The sequence below is a fragment of the Physcomitrium patens genome, chromosome 26, assembly GCF_059467195.1.
Source record: "Physcomitrium patens ecotype Gransden chromosome 26, ASM5946719v1, whole genome shotgun sequence".
Classification (NCBI taxonomy): Eukaryota; Viridiplantae; Streptophyta; class Bryopsida; order Funariales; family Funariaceae; genus Physcomitrium; species Physcomitrium patens.
The window spans coordinates 6,658,361-6,676,980 of record NC_143435.1 but is presented as its reverse complement, the minus strand read 5'-3'; the positions used below and the strand labels follow the sequence as shown (position 1 = coordinate 6,676,980).

Genomic DNA, 18,620 nt, shown 5'->3' with positions numbered 1-18,620 from the left:
TTTCTAGGGTTTCGTGCTGTTGCTCCTGTTGCTGCTGCTGTTGCTGCTCTTGCTCTTACCGCGCTTGGCCTCAAGCTCCCTCCCTCTCTCTCCCTTCCTCGGTCTATTCTAGAGCTGCTGTTTCTTCCTCTTCCTCCTCTTTCCTTCAACCTGGGACATGCCCTGGTAGTGGGCCACCATCTCCGCTACCATGGATGCTGCTGTCCCCGCGGGTGACCAGACCATCTGGCTCGACGCCTCGTCCTTCCTCTCCTCTGTCTGCAATGGTACCCTACTGCCCTGTTTCCCCGTGCCCTCGCCCGACTGTTCCATGTTCTGATTGCTTCTTCTCGGTCGTATTCTCGGTTCTCGCCGGCGGCAGCGAGGAGGATTGTTAGTCGTCTCAGAATTTCGCCCTTTCTTCCTACCAACACTGTGGATTTTGAGAAGTGATGCTCTGTGTCCGGGTTGCTGTTGGCCCTGATTGCACTGGACAACTACATCGTGCTTTGCGCTTTAATTTGAACGATTTGAGTTGGGTTGAATACTTATTGTCCGTGTATCTGATGTCCACTGGACGTCAGGTGCATGCTTTTTCTCCTGCTATTACACACACTCTCTCTAGAACCTCTAATTACCTCTTGAGGGTGATGGTGAGCAATATGAGCAATCTGCGTTAGTATAGCTCATGCTTCCCTCAGTGTTGAATGGTTCTTCCATTTGTGGACTGATGAAGGCATGTTGCGATCAAATGAGCTTACTTGGTCACGCCAAACCATCAATAATTATACTTCACTCGTATTGCAGAGCTGAGTGTTGGAGAGCTGGTCCATGGCGAAAACTTCAGATTGTTTGAGGCTATGTCAGCATTGGAGGTATAACTCTCTTACTGCACGAATTTTTGCCCGATAACTTCACAGTGATATTTGTTGCACCGGAAAAGTGCATTTTGAGTTTCAGTCGTTCCTTTCCTGCCTCAAGAATCTGTTTTGACAAGTAGTGGGCATGAGGATTAAGAAAACTTGCTTTCCTTTGCGCTGATAGAATTTTGTTGTTTGGACAAGATTATGGACCCGAAAATGGACGCAGGCATGGCCACCACAGGGTTCAAAACCTTTGAAGAGGCCATAGAAAGCGGCGCAGCTCCAATTGAGCTGACCATCCCGCAATTAGTGGATGTTTTCGACCATATTCTCGCATGTGAGGTATGTCTGATCTCCAGGTATCAAAGTTCATACTTTTAAGAGTTAAATATGGAATCTTGGATACTTCACGGAGGGATGTCTTCGTTGAGAATACTGCACATGCCATGCTTTTGGCATATAAAATATTTCAGTATTGTGCGGTATGCCGCTACACATATGTAACAAGCTTGAATTTTGATTATATAACCGTGAATTTTCTTTGGGTTTTTCCAGCTCTTATGTCTTGTAGCTGTTGAAAAATGAGCTTGCTAAGGTTTTTCAAATTAAAATTACCTCATTCCCATTAGTTTACCAAAGTACGTAGTTATAGCAGTTGTTTGTAAGTCAGAGATTTAAGTTTAATTCAAGTTAACTAGGGGTCGTGATGTTACAGGCTACGTGGCAAAACGGTCATGCCCTTGCGCAGACTGTATTTTCTTGCCTTTACCTCTTGAATGTGGATCGAACAGCTCCGAATGCCTTGCTTCATGCGTTTTGCAAAACTACTCGAGCCTCTTGTAGCATGATACGAACAGCTATTGCACTGGCGGATATCCACGAGGTACAAATTGGTCTTGCTGTAAATTCATTTGGTTGTTGCCCAAAACCCTAGGTTTTTCTACATCGTCCATTTACAAAGCATCCTTAGGAATTTACAACATCATGTCCGACAGAGGGGTTCTACGAGTTTTTTTTTTTTTTTTTTTTTTTTTTTGTCCCAGGATTCACAATCTGAAACCCACTTCCTTTGGTGTAAATGTCTCGGCTCTGTTCTGTCCGGGAAGAAGTTGCAAGGTCTGAGGTTTTCTTGGCGTTTTCGTCTGGAATCAGCAGGAAGAAGATTTTATAACAATGGCATACGGTTTACCCGTTGAAGGAGAGGGTGACTCTAGGTGCTTGGCACTTTTGAACACAGTAGAAGAAGTTGTTGCTAGGCAGCTGCGGGGATGCAAAGGTGGCCTTTCTACGAAAAAGAAGAGTCTTGAAGGTAGGTGTCCTGGTTACTGGGCTTAGAACTACAATTTCTGCATGTTGCTTGTTCAGTATAAGGTATATATGTATGAAGCGGAATGGAGTTTACTCAAGACATACACATGATTCAGCTGCTGTTTGAGTATCTCTTACGTGAGGTAGATCTGACATGATTAGTGTAATTTTTTTCAGTTGATCTTTCTCTTCTCAGAATGACATGTAAGAGTTGAATATTCGGGACTCGGGTGATGTTACATATTTGTTCTGCTGGTAGCATTATCTAGGAACAGGGAGGTCCTATTTTTGTCGCATCACCTTACAAAAGTCGCGGCTGTTTTGGGCTCGCAATCGATATATCGTTAACTTGCTTGAGAGCCATGATATTCAGATGCCGAACCGTTGCAAGATGATCCTGCTCTTGAAGAGGGTTACTGCCACGCTATTTTATGCCGACTGCGGTTTCGTAAGGTTGTAATACTATATCCAAGTTCTTAAAATTAATCATTTGTGGACCAACTTATTTTCCTTACCATTGTAGTTCTTCCTAAAACGGTAGATCCTGATTGTAACAGGCACTGTACCATATTTTGACCTACATGGACAAACCTCAAGGAAGAGGATTAGAAATGGCTCGTAAGCACATCTTAGTTGCTTTGTCTGAGCTGCAAAATATACGTTCTTCGTCGGCATTCCTATCTTTTGGGCAGGCCCCTGACTCTGTAGTTGAAAGTAAGGAACGAGGTTCAACTGCTTCCGGAAGAGTTGCTATAGGGTTTGATGAGTGTGTGAATCGAAGGCTATTAGCTCCCACTCCCCCTCGGTCAATCAGTATTCTCAGCTGGGAAGATGTAAGCAGTTCGTACCTCCCTTGAATTTGAAGAAATAAGTGCTGTTCATCTTAAAGACTCTGACATACACCCGGTTTAGAAAGATTTACTAGTACTTACTTTGTGTTTTGTCACAGACTTTAGCTTACTTTGAGAAGCTATTACAAGACCTGGACCGTATCTGCTCCCTACCTATGACGCTTGGATTAGAGGAGATTCTGCAGTTTGTGATGGATTACCAGAAATTAAAACCTGATCTTTTCGCACGGGCTAGGTTACAGGTACTCCGATACGATGCATCTCGCTCCTACTACTGTGTATGTCATCGGTCCTTGAGTTTGGTTCATATCGCAGTATCTCAGTCTTAAGTACTTGGCTTCATCTAGAAATATGTCCTTACCTCCCTGCGGACTTGTTTCTGTTGAGTGGTTTTCTGTTCTTAATTTATACCAATAGGTCTAGGCAGATCCAGTTGAGAACCCCTGTGGACGAGTAAATGAACAAACTTTTTGTATATTTAAAAATATGTCTACTTGGAAAGCGCCTCATAGCTGTTGCAGTTGTAAATGTGAAATTTCATTTTCTTCATGGAGCTCAGAGTCGCGTCATTGAATGAGCCTTTTTTATTTTTTTATTTTTTTATTTTTATTTTATTTTATTGTATAAGCTAGCTGTGGCTGCCATTCTCCATCTCCCTAATAGCTCGTCAAATGACTATGTAGAGGATTCATCATGATAGTGTTGAATTTGCTTCAGCTGCTTCTACTACATGACGGAAAGTTACTAGGGAGGGATCCATTGGCGATTGCGTTGGTCAAAGTTTTCAATGTGCCTCAAAGTGTGATGGCAAACGATCACCAAACTCAGGCGTTCACTACCCAGGCTGCCCGAGTAAGTCTTTCAAAGTTGTATGATCTGACAATTCTTATGATTTGTAACTTTGTTCAGGATTTTGTCCCTAATCCCGTCAACATAATTTAGAATGTTTGAGGAAGTAGTAATGACTGATTGTCTATCTTGCAATCAAGCATGTCTGAATCTTTACTTGAATTTCTTTAAGCAATTCACTGAAATTAATGAGATGGTTGGGAAGAGGAATTTCGTGATCTGTTAAAACTGCGGTGTTTGTCTGTCGGTAGGAGCGACAATCAAACTATTCTAACTGTGAGAAGGAATGCTTATCAGACGTATGTGGGATCGTGCTGTACTTTCCACAGGTCACAAAACAATTACTGAAAATTATGTGCACCAATACAGCTTGGCAACGGCGCAAGCTTGGCAGAATATTGCAGGACTGGGGTAACTTGCTCCAGCAGGTACGGAATTCTTCCTTATGAACCTTCCCTGTTTCATTATGTAATTGAATACCATTCAGGCTATAGATTTCTTTTTGAAAATTGGTTATTGTTTAGCTGACATCAGATAGTTAGTGTAAGATTGATTGGATAGGCTCTGTTGCCTTCAGTATTTTAACTGCAGTAAGTCTGATGTTATCCTTGCTACCTGCATAACAGTCCAAGGTGACTCGAGATGTTTCCATTGAAGGCAGTCAATTGGGGGATGAGGTAATTATCTTTGTGCACGTGATCTATATGTTTGTGTAGCATTCAGTCTTTTTCACGAAAGATCTGATAAATTTGTGTGTTTTGCTGGAATCTTTTTATGAGTATTTTGTGATACCGGCTGCCGAGGTAGGTCTTATGAGTATCAATACTGGAAAGAACAGTCCCAGCTATGTAATTTTGTGAAGCAGAGCATATTTTTGATCGAGCACGTTTATTAGTTTCCTGCGTTCTTGTATTTTTCTTAGTGCTGGACAATGAGTTGGAATAGTTTCACTGAATATTGTTTATGTTGTAGGATATTCTCGGGAGTTGATAACATTCCTTATGAGGTATTTACTGGGTGCAGGTTATTCAAACAGAGAACATGTTGACAGCCTGGGTAGCAGAGCAGACATGCTGGGTTGTACGTCAATTCCTGATGTTGGGATTTCAGTTGGATCTTTACTCACTAAGCGAGTTTTGCATGGTGTACTGGTGCGTTAAGTCTTGACATTGGTCATAAATGTAATTATCCGCTCAAACTGGCAACTGAAGTGCCAAGTTTTCTGATTTTGAATTCCTGTCGAATGTATAATAGCTAGCTAAAAATTGAATACCTGGATGGTACCAGGTACTTGGATCACGTGTTGCTGTCGGCTTTACATTACAAGCTTGCTAAGGAGAGTCAAACGACGCCCGCGATAGATTCTCCTGATTCAGGTTTTTGTCTCTCCCCTCCCTGTGTATTGGTGCTTTTTCCGTGACCGTCCAAAAGTGTAGAGTCGTCTATATGTGCAATTACAAGGCTTTTCCGAAGTAGGAAATGATGCTCAGTCGCTTTGGACTCTCTTTGTATCGATATAAGTTTGAATTTGGTGAGGATCATTTGTTCTAGTGTGTTTGTAGGAAAAATTGGTCTAAGTTGAGTAGCAGTGAGATAATAGAACAAGGTCGAAGAAAGAAGGGATGCAGAGAAATTCAGATTAGCTCAGACAGGACTAGCAGGGAGGGAGCGATGACGGTTGGGGTTGCTTCCATAGGCTTACACGGAAGGCATCACTTGCTCTGTTGAATTTTTCATCATCAGTCAAAAAGAAGGGAAAGAAGAAGAAGGGATCTGCAGCTTTGAAGCAGCCTAAAACACCGAAGGATGGCAAATTTATGTATTCAGTCCACCTACTGCAGTGCTACAGCGACCTTTGTAAAGGATTTATCTGGGTTTGTACCGTATTCATATTCATGTATTTTATTTTATTTTTCTTTCTTCCTGATGTTCTACTATGTTCGCTCTATTAAATTTTTGTTTTGTTGAAAAGCAGAGGCAGTGCTCACTAACAGCTGCCTTTAGTTTTCGTCTTAAGTTACAGCATGAGAGTATCTACTAGTGAGTTTCATTCACGCCCCTCTTAGTTTTCAAATACACTAGAACTTGGTTGCAACCCTTCTTCTTCACATTTCCCGTTTTATTCTAACAGTACTTTATTCTTGGTTTATCAGATGTTGACAGCATTAACGCGAGATCGCAAGCTCCTTCACCGGGAAACGATATTTAACACTGAGCAAGAGGTAATGCTTCTATGAAAGTGACCATGTTTGTATTTAGGAGATACTCACATGTTGCCGCTACGAATTGGGAACATTGATTTGGGGCAATGCTCCCTCATCTAACGTGGAATCCTGAGACCTAGTTGCCACGTGTTAAGAATTTTGTGCCTTCCAGATTTTTTTCGGAAGACAAGGTTAAGAACTGATTAGTGTGATGGTTTTGGACATCAGAGGTTCTTCCAGAGATTCGATTTGCTGCATAAATTGATGATTCCAGCGCCTATGTCTTATTTTCACTACAAAGACAGCACCAGCCAGATGCACATTTCGGTACGACGCAACTGTAAAGGGTTCAGTGACGAAATTATGATGGGCGTCAAATTTGTGTCATCTATGTCTCAAGGGTGGCATCTTCTGCTATTTTGATTTTTTTTTTCTTGATAAATATTGACTTGACCAAGTAGAAGATTATGCCTTTGAAAATATGTGGGTGGTAATTATATTTCAAATTTAAAAGTAAATCTAACAACAGCAGACCTCTTAGTTTTGAGGTTATTAGTGGATTGCATCCGTTGTTTCATTTTTGGGTTTGTTCCTGTGACAGGTCAAGGAGCTTTACCAACTGTCGTATGACCATTTTATGGCTGTCCAACAGCATTTGCAAGAACTCGGCGCATCAGCAGCCAAAGCCTCTGAGCTTTCTGCAGTGAGTCGTACGCAGTTGGCGCTTGAGGTCAAGCAAATGGAACAAGTTTCTCTAAGAAACCGTGTAGCTCTGCAGATAGTGCATCAAGTTGGTCCCGGAGATAACCTTCGAGTTTCCTTCGAGTTTTCTCAGCATCCCTGCTTTCCGGTTGCTGTAGTGAAAAAGTCTTAATGTGACCCCTTGAAGAGAATAAATTGCAAGATTTTGATCCCCAGATTCGAATAATATATAGTTCATTAGATAGATCTGTTGACATGCTTTTATCTCTTGGTAGATGTAATCTGGCTGTGGTATATTTGTATGAAAGTGTAATCTGCAATCAACTATTTCAGTTGATAGGAGACATAATTCTTAATCTTCATAGAATTTAGGATCAACATTGTAGAACTTCGGAAACGGAGTAAAATGGCAAGAGCAACGTACCCAATATGTCGCACCGTTCGTCTGGTGCTATTGTTGCTGTATTTCATTATTCGTCATCTCCCAATTCGCTTAAACCATCACTAAGACACCAAAGTACAGTTGTAACGCTGAATTATCATCCATTGTGTCTGACCGTGCTAAGTATCCGAGGGTTGAGCCTGGAAGTTTCTATCCGGAAGAAATAGAGAACTTGCCTGGGCAAAGTGGCGTTGGACTTTATTCTTTTTATACGTACATGTGTTTTTTTGCAGACAATTCTTAACGTTTCACACCTTACCTTCTTGCACAGCCTGGAATGGGCGATGAAAGTTGGGGATAACTAACCAGAGCTATTTTTATAAATATTGAATTCCACCACTAAACAAAATGAATCCATCATTTTGTTTGAGGTTACATTGCATCTCCTTACTATTTTCTGTTGTGGAATAATATTTATCGTTATCACCACAATACATTCACAGATGAGGTTTGCAAGATTGCTGTGTTCACAATATTCAACTTGAATAGTAAGTGAACAGGACAAAATAACAATGAGAGAGGAACACAACAGAAGCCGTTAAAAAAAAAAAACAAAACTACATGTTGCCCGAGCAGAGTGCTGCAGAACATGATTTTACTGCGCAGTGGCAAACCTTATTCCCATGGGGGGTTGTTCATTGCCATGCTCATTACAGCCTGACGCAACTGTGTACAACTCTGGCAAACGGTTTCGCATTTAAACGCTTCAGGTTACAAAGGAAATGCTCAGAGACTATTTCAGTCTGGGAAAATGTTCATGAACCGTGTCGGATCACAAAAACTCCTTTTTTTAAATAACTCAAAGTGTTTTCTGAGCAGAAAGCCCTAAAATCCATAACCAAAGTTCAATGTATGAAGCACCGACAGTTGAACTCCTCAGCCCCCACAGAATCCCTCCATCTCGGGAAGGGGGATCGCGACAATGGCACTGGAATTGCAGAAAACAGGTCCTTTCTTCCCTTCCCTTCCCTTCTTACTCAGGAGATCCACACTCTCCTAGTCTTGACCCCCTCCTATGACCGTGGAAACGACGGGTCACACCCACCCACCCATGCATGCACCCCGAGAACTAACCACCGCCTAATTCCGTCCAAAATGTGGGGGGGGGGGCGACATTGAACCTGGGCTCTCCCTCCCGATCTGCGCCGTCCACCTCCATCCATCTTACCATCGCTGCGGATCTCCATGTGGGACCCAGCTTATTCATGCGTGTGAGCAATTTGAATTTTGGCCGTGGATCAGTACCTCGGGGGTTTGCATCTGGTCCGTCAACTGTTACACGTACCAGTCGCAGGCGGAGCAAGGGGGGTTCATTCCATAGGGGGGTGGGACTGGACGGGCCGGGCCGGGATGTACGGTCCGTCCATCTATACACTCTTCTATTCATCCAAAGCCCCCTTTTAAAGCTGCTTGAGAAGGAATTCATGGAAGGAGAGGGAGACGGTGAATTGTTCTATGGGAGTCAGGCTGACTAGATTCTGATATGGGGTTTCTCCAGCTGGCATTGTTCATTTAGTCTAGTTGGCAAGTGGGGTTGCTATTCTTGGGCTATAATGCTGTTTCGCTTCAGCGATTCAGGGCATGGTGGTGAAGAAACTGTGTTCCATCCCTATGCACCAATTCAACTAGCGGGATTTGAACCACAATGACCGAATGGTGAACTCTCTTTCACGTTCATCTCGGTAGTTTTTTCATCGTAATTTAATTAATTAACTGACCAGGTTCGGTGTCCAGATCGTACACCAGTTGTAGGAGCATAATGAAAGGGGCCACACACTCACTGGTGGGTAGGAAGCACAGGGGGGAGGAAAGTTATGTGAAACCCCGTTGCAAAGCAGAATGTCGTGAGGGTGTCAGATTCTCACCACCGGTGGATTCTTATTATTCTTATTATTGTTGTTGTTTTCTCTTTACCTCCAGAGGTGCCTCGCAAACCCCTATCGACCCTGTTATTCATCCATTATGTGGGGTATAACTCATCCATCCTTCAACGTGCGTTCATGTTTTAGGATTACACGGGTGTTGGTGGTGATGCTGTTCACATGACGTCAGGTGGAGGATGAGGTCAGCAGGGTAGTTGACCACTAGATCTGAGGAGTCCACTTGCTCACATGGCAACTGATTTCCAAACAATCAGTTTTGTATTATTTTATTATTTTTTCTCTATTTTATTTTATTTTAAATGATTCGTTTTAACTTTCTGTTCCTACAATACATTCATTCGTACATCTTTAACTTATGCTGTCATTTGTAATCTCATCATGCGGCTGGTCACAAAACAGCGCCTATTAGAGAATTTGGTTGGTGAGTTCATCGACATAGATGTAAGGAAATGGAATATTCCAATAATGGAAGAATGGGTTTGACCTATGTATTTTATTTGTTAGAGCATGAGGTTTGTGCTTATCTACAAAAAATCAGTTTAAGTTGCCTGTAAAAGCAAAATGTGTTATTTATTTATTTATTTATTTATTTATTTATGTGAGTGCAAAATAAATAAACACAAAAGTGAAAAAATAAAAATAAAAATGTTGTGATTGTAATATATGATGTGTCATGAGGTATGTTAATGACTATTTCATTCACAGAATCTATTTTGTTTTTGCAAACATTGTGAGAAGCGTAATACTTGACAATATTGGTTTTAAAGAGATCAACATGAAAATTTGCAAGTTGTTGCAGACTTTTTTTCAAAGCAATATTATTTATTTGACTAGAAGTATTTCTTTCTATAATATATATATATATATATATATATATATATCTGATTGCTTTTAAATTGTGCAAGTGTGTGTATGATTTAAGTTAGCCAGATTTAAAACCTATTTTGGATGCATATGTAGCTGTTGACTATTCCTATGTATGACAAAATTTGTACCATGATACTTTTCACAAAGTTTGTTTTTCAAGCACTTGCAATGTAGTCGCCTCTTAGTTCAAAAAGCTTCACTACTAAAAACAAATTGTCCATATTGAACGGCTTGTTGATTGAGTAATTGTCATTAAATTTTGATTCCAGTATAAATAGGAAACACCTGAATAAACTAAGTGCAAAAATAATATATTTTTTGATATTTTGCAAAAAAGTTGAAGTCAACTGATGTTTTTGATATTATTATTATTATTATTATTATTTTACATTAAAAATGATGTCTCTTATTTTACTTAAGCAAAGTACATGTAAATAGGCCAATACAATAAAATCATTGTAGGGTGTATTCAAGATCGATACTAAGCTTTGTATGAAAGTTTGATTATGCTACAACCCATGAATAAGCTTGTGAATAGTATTAACGTTCTGCCAGGAAATATACCAGCCATATTACCATACAGACTCAAGGAACTATTTTAAAAAAACCATGCTTAAGAAATTATTTTGCACACATAGATTATGTGTGAGACATTACACAAGCAACACCATATTTTCACAAATGTCTATAACTGTTTACATCAGTGCCATGGAAAACTTCACCTAGCACAATGTATTGGTTCATTAGGCCCCAAACCAAATGACTTTCAAACTCATCCATAAACAATGCAAAACAAAAACACAACCATAACATCACCATGAAATTGATATCCTTTTTTTTTTCTTTTTTTCTTTTTTTCTTTTTTTCTCTCTCTTCGTCTTCTTAATTACAATAAATAAATAAATAAACAAACAAATCATAGATGGAAGGGAATAATTAATATTAGCAGCTGAGGTGGACACAACAGACAGCCGGGTGGAGCTGGCATAGTGCAAGGGGAACAGACGAATGAACCAGGCAGGGGTAGATATAGTGTTCATCCATCCAACGATCATTCATCGATACGAGGAGTTATTCATCCACGGGCCGTCTCCGTCGTTGGACCCGGCGTCGTCGTCCAGGGAGTCGTAGTCTCCGTCTGCAGAGGGGCGGGGGCGGGGCAGGGCAGCAGTCCCCACCCCCGCCATAGCCTGGGCCTTCTTTTGTCGCTCGTTTGCTTCTTTGCAGTAAGTTGCAAGGTCCCTCGACGTGCGAGCCAATACGGGCTCCATCTCCACGTCGTGCCACTACCCCCCCTTTCTCCAGGCCGCATGCATTTCCCATTCAAATGCTAGTGGCTCCTGCTCAACCGCCACCAGCTTGTCGAAGAATCTCGACAACGTCTGTTGTGTGTGCTTCTCTCTCTCTCTCTCTGTGTGTGTGTGTGTGTGTGTGTGTGTTTATATACGTAACATATATGCCATATATATATATATATATATATATATATGTGTGTGTGTGTGTGTGTGTAGAATTGTGTCTGTATTTGAGTGCTTTCGGGTCTCTCTTTCTTTCGTCTTTCGCTTCTTCTTCCTCTCCCCCCTGCTCAACCTCGATCATTTGTTTTGAAATCCAAGAAGTTTGAATAATGCAAAATTTGATCACACTTGGTTGTGGTCTGGTTGCACTAGCGGAGGGGGGATGGAGGGGCCGTGATTGAGTAGGGAGATTTGTTGCATTGGTGAAATGTTTCGTTTACGTATAGGGGAAGCAAAATGTAAGTGCAAGTCGCGTGCTGTGATTGTCGAGGTTTATTAGTTATGGTGTGTTGAAGTCGGAGGCTGATTTATTTTCTTAATGGTGATCCAATTCTTTATTTGACTTCTACGTAGTCGTATTGGTTGTGTTTTAATCTGAAAAGTGACTGTATACTGTGATCCGACACAAGGTCGCAGAGCTGTGATCATCTGTGTATTGCGAGATACGGACGACGGTGCGGAGGGGGAATTGTGTCAGGAGAGATTAGTTGGTGACACAATCAAGAGAAGAATCATCATAAAAAACTAGGCTCTGTTTCGTCAAGAGGGAGAAAGCGGCCGGTGTCTTGGTGCAGCTGATTGCCTTCTGGTGAAGCTACCAGAGGTTCATGCACCCTTCAAGTTGGCCCGACAGTCTCCCACAGTGACAAACTGCTGTACGGAACAGGGCAGTATTGTTGTTAGGAGAACCTTCGTTCCTCTCTTCAATCTCCTAGGGACCACAATGCTTACCTTGGTGGGGACCACACTGCGTAGCTATGTGGGGACCACTATTTAAAGATAATAAGTCTCACACAGTGCATTCACGCATTCGCAACAGGAAGCTGCAGGTAAGTTTACGTCAATGCTATGGTTTGGAACCCTTGTCGGTCGGCGACTAAGAGAGGCTCAATTGCTACTCATGCCAGCCTTGAAGATACATTACGCCTACTTTCACTGGAGCGCAATCTCCCCTACTGCTAATCGATATTGTCACATAGAGTACCGCGAAATATTCGCAAGGAACACTAAAAGTTTTGTAGAAGAGCCACCGCGCTTGAGAAGCCTGTGGAACCACGACTGCTGCCTTCATGCTTTTCTTTGGAAAGCGACTCAACTGAATGGCCTCAGCCATGATGATCTGATCAGCCGATTGGCTGCTTTTTGTCGACTTGCGTGGGTGTATCGTGTTCAAAAAAGTTCACAGGACATCGATCTGAAGAGGGCAGGTGATTTAATTTGATGGTTAATTTCACGTTGATGTCTGTGGTGCTGCTACTGAGCCTGGCCTTCATGCTGCTGGTGCTTCCGATCGTCCTGCCGCCGTTGCCTCCTCCGCCCCCGTTCCTCATGTTTGTCCCGGTGGTCATCTTCATCTCGCTGATTCTCATCGCCTTTGTGCCCTCCGGGTTCAATGCTATCGTCGTTTCGTACGTGTGATTCTTGGTAAATCTGCCCTCACAAGTTACTTGTTTTACAACATATTCTGTCTTCATTAGAAATCGTATTCTTTTCAAAGATGTAAAAAAAAACATTGTTTCAATATTTGCGTCGATAAGTTTAGTCGATCTTGCAGAGCTGCGATCGGAAAGTTGGAAAATCAGAAGCACAACCATTTAATTCACCTCTCGCATTACAGTAGATTCAACCAACACCCTGAAAGACTCCGCATTCAGTATAGTTGGAGAGGCTATACTTCAATGTACTGTTACACAATTAAACTTAGCGATCTGTCACAGATTATGTACTTGATAAGAATCTATTGTCTTGCCTTGAGAATGCTCTCTTGCAACCAAATCACAATAATTCTTATGTCGAAGTGCCTGTATGCTGTGGCGCTGACCTGCACTTTCGTTGCGTTCACTATGCCAAGCTTTTTTTTTGCTTGCCATCACTTGATGCGTGAACCAGAAAATCGAGTAGTAACCGTTTAAAAATTGTCCTCCCTGCATGGATTGACGATTAAGTATATTTCATTAGTGGTTCTAGATCAAAGTTCAATAACATGTTTCAATTTGTTGCATTGGACGATCGCATTTCAGACGTTTACAGGATTGTGTCATCTATCTTGTTCAATCGTCAAGTAGATGGAGACAAGTAACAAATACCAGGTGCAATCGAAGAGCAAATCAGAGATGGTGACTAGCGTATTTTTGCTAGCAACATTTACAGTTTGCATCAAGGAAACTTCAATGAGGTATTTGGTTCTGCTTTTTTGGGAATTTGTGCACTAGGTAGTACATATTGTGTCTCGATTTAATCTTGGTTGTAGATAATTAAAACTCGTGTGAGGCTTCAGACAGTGAACGTCTCGAAGACCAAACGGAAAAAGATCTGACCAAATGCTCAAAGATCTTTGGCTTGCAGGCACTAACTTATATCAAAAGCCTGGTGTTACAGTGATCTCTGCTCGTTTTTCTGTGACGGCGAGTGTTTTCCTTGAATTGTTGCCCTTGTTACGCGTAATCTGAGTCTCCAGATCCGTAAGCTCATGATGAGATTAAGAATTCAGGATAATTGAGGGGCACACCAACATTTTCTTTTATGCAGATATGCTGATTATCACAGCTGGAGCATATTGAGAAGATGAATTGTATATTCAGAGGAATAACACGGCTCGGTAAATTGTTTCTCCTTCCAGTTTATTACTAGTACCCGACCGCTTGATTCTGCAATAACGACGTACTTTCTGAATGCTTGGCAACTTCAAGTAAGAGCTTAAATGCCCTCGATCTGAGGCGTCACAATGACTATCTTGCATTAGAAAAAATCACATTTAACCTAAGCTATTGTTAGAAAGGAAGTGGTTTATCAGTTTACCTAGTGGAAAAAAAGCAAGGTATCCACTTGCAGAATAAGCTTAATCTTAAAAATATTCTTAACTCATTAAATTTTTGTAGAGATGAGATAAACCTTCTATCCTTAAAATGTACCTTATTTTCGTCTTAGTAAGAAATAAATTAAATGAATTCGATTTTGTTCGCAGGATGATAAAAGATCAGGATTTATGACGATATCGACTCCCTTCTGCTGGTTTATTGAGGTTGTTAAAGCCTAGGCATTCCACAGAATGAAACTTTATTATGTTGCTGAGCTTTTTGAAAAGCTTAGCGCGTATTAGCTTTAACCATAAGCCTCACCGACGTGCTCCTCCTTGACGGACACACGGAAACTTCAATAATACACCATTCTTTCAATTCCTTTCTTAGTCTTTAAGTCTTCGGTATGAATCAGCAATATTGTTTGCATACTCATGGACTTGCACAAATCAATGTGAACTATACATCTCTTGCGCTTAGAAAGTTCTGAGGTAACCAGAGCTATTTGAAAATTACTCGCTTGTTGAAGTAGCATGCCCTGCCCAAGATACACTAGTGTGTGAATTTCGACTAACAACAGATGTTTATAACTAACGTTGTCCACAGGAAGTTAATTTTACGTTCACACGGATAATATGTCGTAATTTCCTTTACTGTATGCTAATCTAGTTTGACGAGATTTTAAATTATGCTCTACAAGTTACGAGCTTTCTGAGTTTTAAATGTTATATCCAAGTAGATTGGGGATCTCAATTGACAAATATTGATGTATCATATGGTATTATTTTTCGTAAGTAGTAGATGTTGAAGTTTTGAATTTTCTGTTTACTGTATTGAAGCAGTTGGAGGTTCAGGAACATGCAGCGGCGGTAATGCTCTCAGTATTACTAAGGTGCCAGATTTATTTTGACCAAAGAGGAATTAGGAAACAGTTGAGGCCATTAAGAGCAGCTTCATGAACAATGTTTTCACAATTTCTGACTTCTTTGTATCGTTTCGCACTTTACTGTTTATCATCATTCCGGTAACCCTTGAGAACAAGCCTCAGGAACCTGCAGGGGCATCGAAAACTGTCAGAGAGTTGTGGAGATCTGAGAGGCTTCCGGGGCAACAAGTATAATAGCTGCATTTCGAGGGTGATCAGTTTCAACACCCTACAAAACTATTGTTAAACCTGAAAAAGTGGTAATAATCATCTCATCAATCTCTCTTCGGATGATGGCTACCTAATGTAATAACTTGTATTCTGCTTTTTTCATGTGAATGGCTGATCAGTTCGGTTCTGGTGATTACAATTGAACGTTGGTTTTCCTTAAGATTGCATGCGTAATTATATACTACCCTTGACTCCATATTTGATTTCACTAGCACATGCAAGTCGACTTATTATTGTAATTGTTAAAGTGGACATAACACTGTAGTTGAACTGCATGTGAATTCGACATAAACCCCCAGAGATTCAGTTTGGTAGGACAGAGTCAACCCTCAATAAGGATGGTAACATGACCTTATTTGAGGATGAGCAGCAGTAGGATCTGGTAGATTTGAGTGTTTCCAATGCTTTTAACCTTGTCATCGAGACTGCTAACCTTGCTAGCTTGTGGAGTTAGTCATAGGTATTTTATTGGAACTAGGGCAAAGCTGCAAGCTGTTTGTACTATTGGAATTTTCACCACTGTAAATCCTTATTATGAAGCAGTGAGCCTTGCGAAACAACTTGCTGAGCCAGATCAAGCACAGTCAAATGTTTGTCAACGAAGGAACTAATATTGAAGGCGAAGGACTCCCCCATACAAGATGTTCAGAGTGTCACAAGAACCATGAAGGTGTATGTTGCGGAGGCTGAGTTTTTGTGTGTTGTACTACACTACATGGATGCAGTAGCTGCTTTATACAGTCAGCCTCTGTTATCTCTTATGAATGCTGTATCAGTACTTAACAGTTTCACAAATGCTTTCCACATCATTTCCTCATTAAACTCTCTTCCCTCAGCTGCAGACATCAAGATAGAACGGACAAGGATAATGTGTCTATATTGGAGGATGTGTTTATGTCGAACAAAACTGGCGATCCCTGTTCTGAATATCTGATTTCCACCTACAGCCCATCACATTCAACTAGTCTTTGATAGCTGTGTGCCTACATATGGTATTCTATAGACGAAAGTAACGTACTCTATGGTTCCAAATTTGTTCCATCAATTTCTTCTGCACCATGGCACAAATTTGTCTTCATATTGAAGGCTGAGAACGTAGAGACTATGGACGAGGTTGGCTTGGATCAGGAATGAAGCACCAGCTCTCCGGGTGAGTTAACAGTCATTTCGACACAGTAGTGTCCTACTGCCCTTAGGAAGTACTCTCTTGATGGCCCCATTTTACAGTTTGTTCGTCTCTGCTTTCACAACTCTTGTAAAATCTAGTATTGCCACTATTTAGGTCAGAGAGGTCCTTCAAATTAGATTCTGTACACCACGTCAAAAGGGTTCTGCAAGGGGGCATGCAGGCCAGAGCTGGTCTTGGAACAAGGAGGCAGTGAATGAAGTGCTTTAGTTTGGAAATTGTCGTGGGTCTGAATTCCAACCATCTCATTAATAGTAAGCATAATATTCAGTTTTCAGCACAATTCCCCAAACTACAGCTCTCCTGGAAACCAACACAAACAAAGTTTTCAATGCAGTGCAGAACCCAACTGTAGATACAGAATAATTAAAGTGAAAAAAATATTTGGAATAATGTTGGCCTTCGTTATGGGTTGCAGTTTGCTGGCTGAGTTCTAGCTGGCTGAAGTGTTGTTTGATGATATCTTTAATTAGCAACAATATAGCATTTCATAGTCCTAAATATAATAAGACTTTGTTTTTTTATAGATTGAATACAATATTACTATTATTGTGAATACATGCCTATATAACTTGTTAAGTGTTACATTTGATATTTGATATTTATTATTGATATATTTATAAATAATAAAACATCAATACTGGTGGTTTAAAAATTACAATATTTTTTAAAAATTAAAATATCCATCCAGATTATTAATATTTGATACTGGAGGCAAATCATAGATAGCTCAACATTGGTTGTTTGACTAAAATTAAACACTCAATAAAACATGGATAGAGAAAAAAAAATTTGAATTTAAATTTTGTGAAAAATTTGTTGTAAACATAAAACAGATAGTAATATTTAGAAATATTGAGGACCTTAAATCTTTTGCAAAATCAATGCACATGTGTTGTTTTTATGCAAATAAAATTAAAATATTTTGTAACAATGAATGAATGAATGAATGTATGTATGTATGTATTTATGTATGTATAAATACACATATATTGCTTATTTTTCAACCATTCATTAACAAGGGCCTTGAATATTGGTAATATTTAGATTTTTCATGATTATTACATGTAAAAAAAATATAAAAAATAAATTTGAATTTTTTTAATAAAAAAATCTTTTTAACAGAAAATTTATCAAAATATTTATTTCTTTTATTAAAAGAATCATTCAAAATTAATATACCATAAAAAATAAATTTATTTTTAAAAATATTCATTAATTATATAAATATTTTAGATATAATTAATATCTAATTTTTTACTATTTAGATATAAATATATTAATAGCATATTTACTACAAACTATCAAAAATAATCTCAAAAGTTTATATTTAAAATATTATCTTGTATAGTTAAAAATAAAATAAATTTATAAAATAAAAGAACTATTTTATTTATTTTTATTTATTTTATAGTTATTATTATGTAGCTAAGAGTTTGTTTTTCTATCTACATAATATGCTAAAAATTGATAAATCAAGTATGCATGCAAAGTTTGTTTAATTATAATAGAATTATTAAAAATTGATATCCATAGTATTTTAATTTTTTTATTTCATGACATTAAGATATAATATATATTAATATATAAATAAATAAATAAATAAATAAATATATATATATATATATATATGTATATATATTAAATAGATCCAATCTTTTATTAAAAAAATTCATCTATAATCATAATTATATATAAAAAAAAAACCTTTAGATTCATTTCTTTACTACTGGATCCACAACCAATAAAAACTAAGTATATTAATCATGATTACCATACTTTTTTATCATGGTTACAATCATAATTGTCTCCAATTTTATAATCTTCCTCAAAGAATCTTAACTATTTAAAAGGAAATGAGAGACAAAACTCAAAACAAGTTCTTCTCTTATTCCCACTTTCTAGCTTAGAGTTGCTTAAGTCCACTCAAATTTGGTCATAGTCTCTACTTCTGAAGCAACATTCTCTTAGTTTCTATTATGTGCATATTTTAGCTTTGTCATACTATACTTGTT

At 39.2% G+C, this 18,620-nt stretch overlaps 1 protein-coding gene and 2 long non-coding RNA genes across 6 annotated transcripts; 2 read left to right on the top strand and 1 right to left on the bottom strand.

Moving 5' to 3' along the window:
• The first annotated feature begins 10 nt into the window (after positions 1–10).
• LOC112278100 (uncharacterized) lies at positions 11–6,971 on the top strand. 2 transcript variants are annotated; one of them, XM_024511195.3, is made up of 17 exons: positions 11–266; positions 787–854; positions 1,044–1,184; positions 1,558–1,725; positions 1,995–2,151; positions 2,524–2,603; positions 2,708–2,983; positions 3,100–3,243; positions 3,719–3,853; positions 4,180–4,278; positions 4,477–4,527; positions 4,874–5,001; positions 5,138–5,226; positions 5,594–5,724; positions 6,004–6,072; positions 6,283–6,381; positions 6,656–6,971. In XM_024511195.3, the coding sequence occupies exons 1-17, from the start codon at positions 191–193 to the stop codon at positions 6,926–6,928; spliced, it is 2,184 nt and encodes a 727-aa protein (XP_024366963.1). In that variant the 5' UTR covers positions 11–190; the 3' UTR covers positions 6,929–6,971. The 2 variants fall into 2 exon arrangements, with proteins under 2 accessions (XP_024366963.1, XP_024366964.1); XM_024511196.3 differs by having other exon boundaries at positions 21–266; positions 1,998–2,151.
• Positions 6,839–7,320, bottom strand: LOC149986226 (uncharacterized). The gene is made up of 2 exons (XR_016501259.1): positions 7,181–7,320; positions 6,839–7,070 (listed from the first exon to the last, which is right to left on the bottom strand). It is a non-coding gene; the product is annotated as an uncharacterized LOC149986226 (long non-coding RNA).
• A 5,427-nt stretch (positions 7,321–12,747) lies between these two features.
• Positions 12,748–16,998, top strand: LOC149986225 (uncharacterized). 3 transcript variants are annotated; one of them, XR_016501184.1, is made up of 6 exons: positions 12,748–12,890; positions 13,487–13,641; positions 13,995–14,064; positions 15,106–15,155; positions 15,322–15,448; positions 15,963–16,998. It is a non-coding gene; the product is annotated as an uncharacterized LOC149986225 (long non-coding RNA). The 3 variants fall into 3 exon arrangements; XR_016501182.1 differs by lacking the exon at positions 12,748–12,890 and adding an exon at positions 14,431–14,487 and having other exon boundaries at positions 13,500–13,641; positions 15,312–15,448; XR_016501183.1 differs by lacking the exons at positions 12,748–12,890; positions 13,487–13,641 and adding an exon at positions 14,431–14,487 and having other exon boundaries at positions 14,015–14,154; positions 15,312–15,448.
• The last annotated feature ends 1,622 nt before the right edge of the window (positions 16,999–18,620 follow it).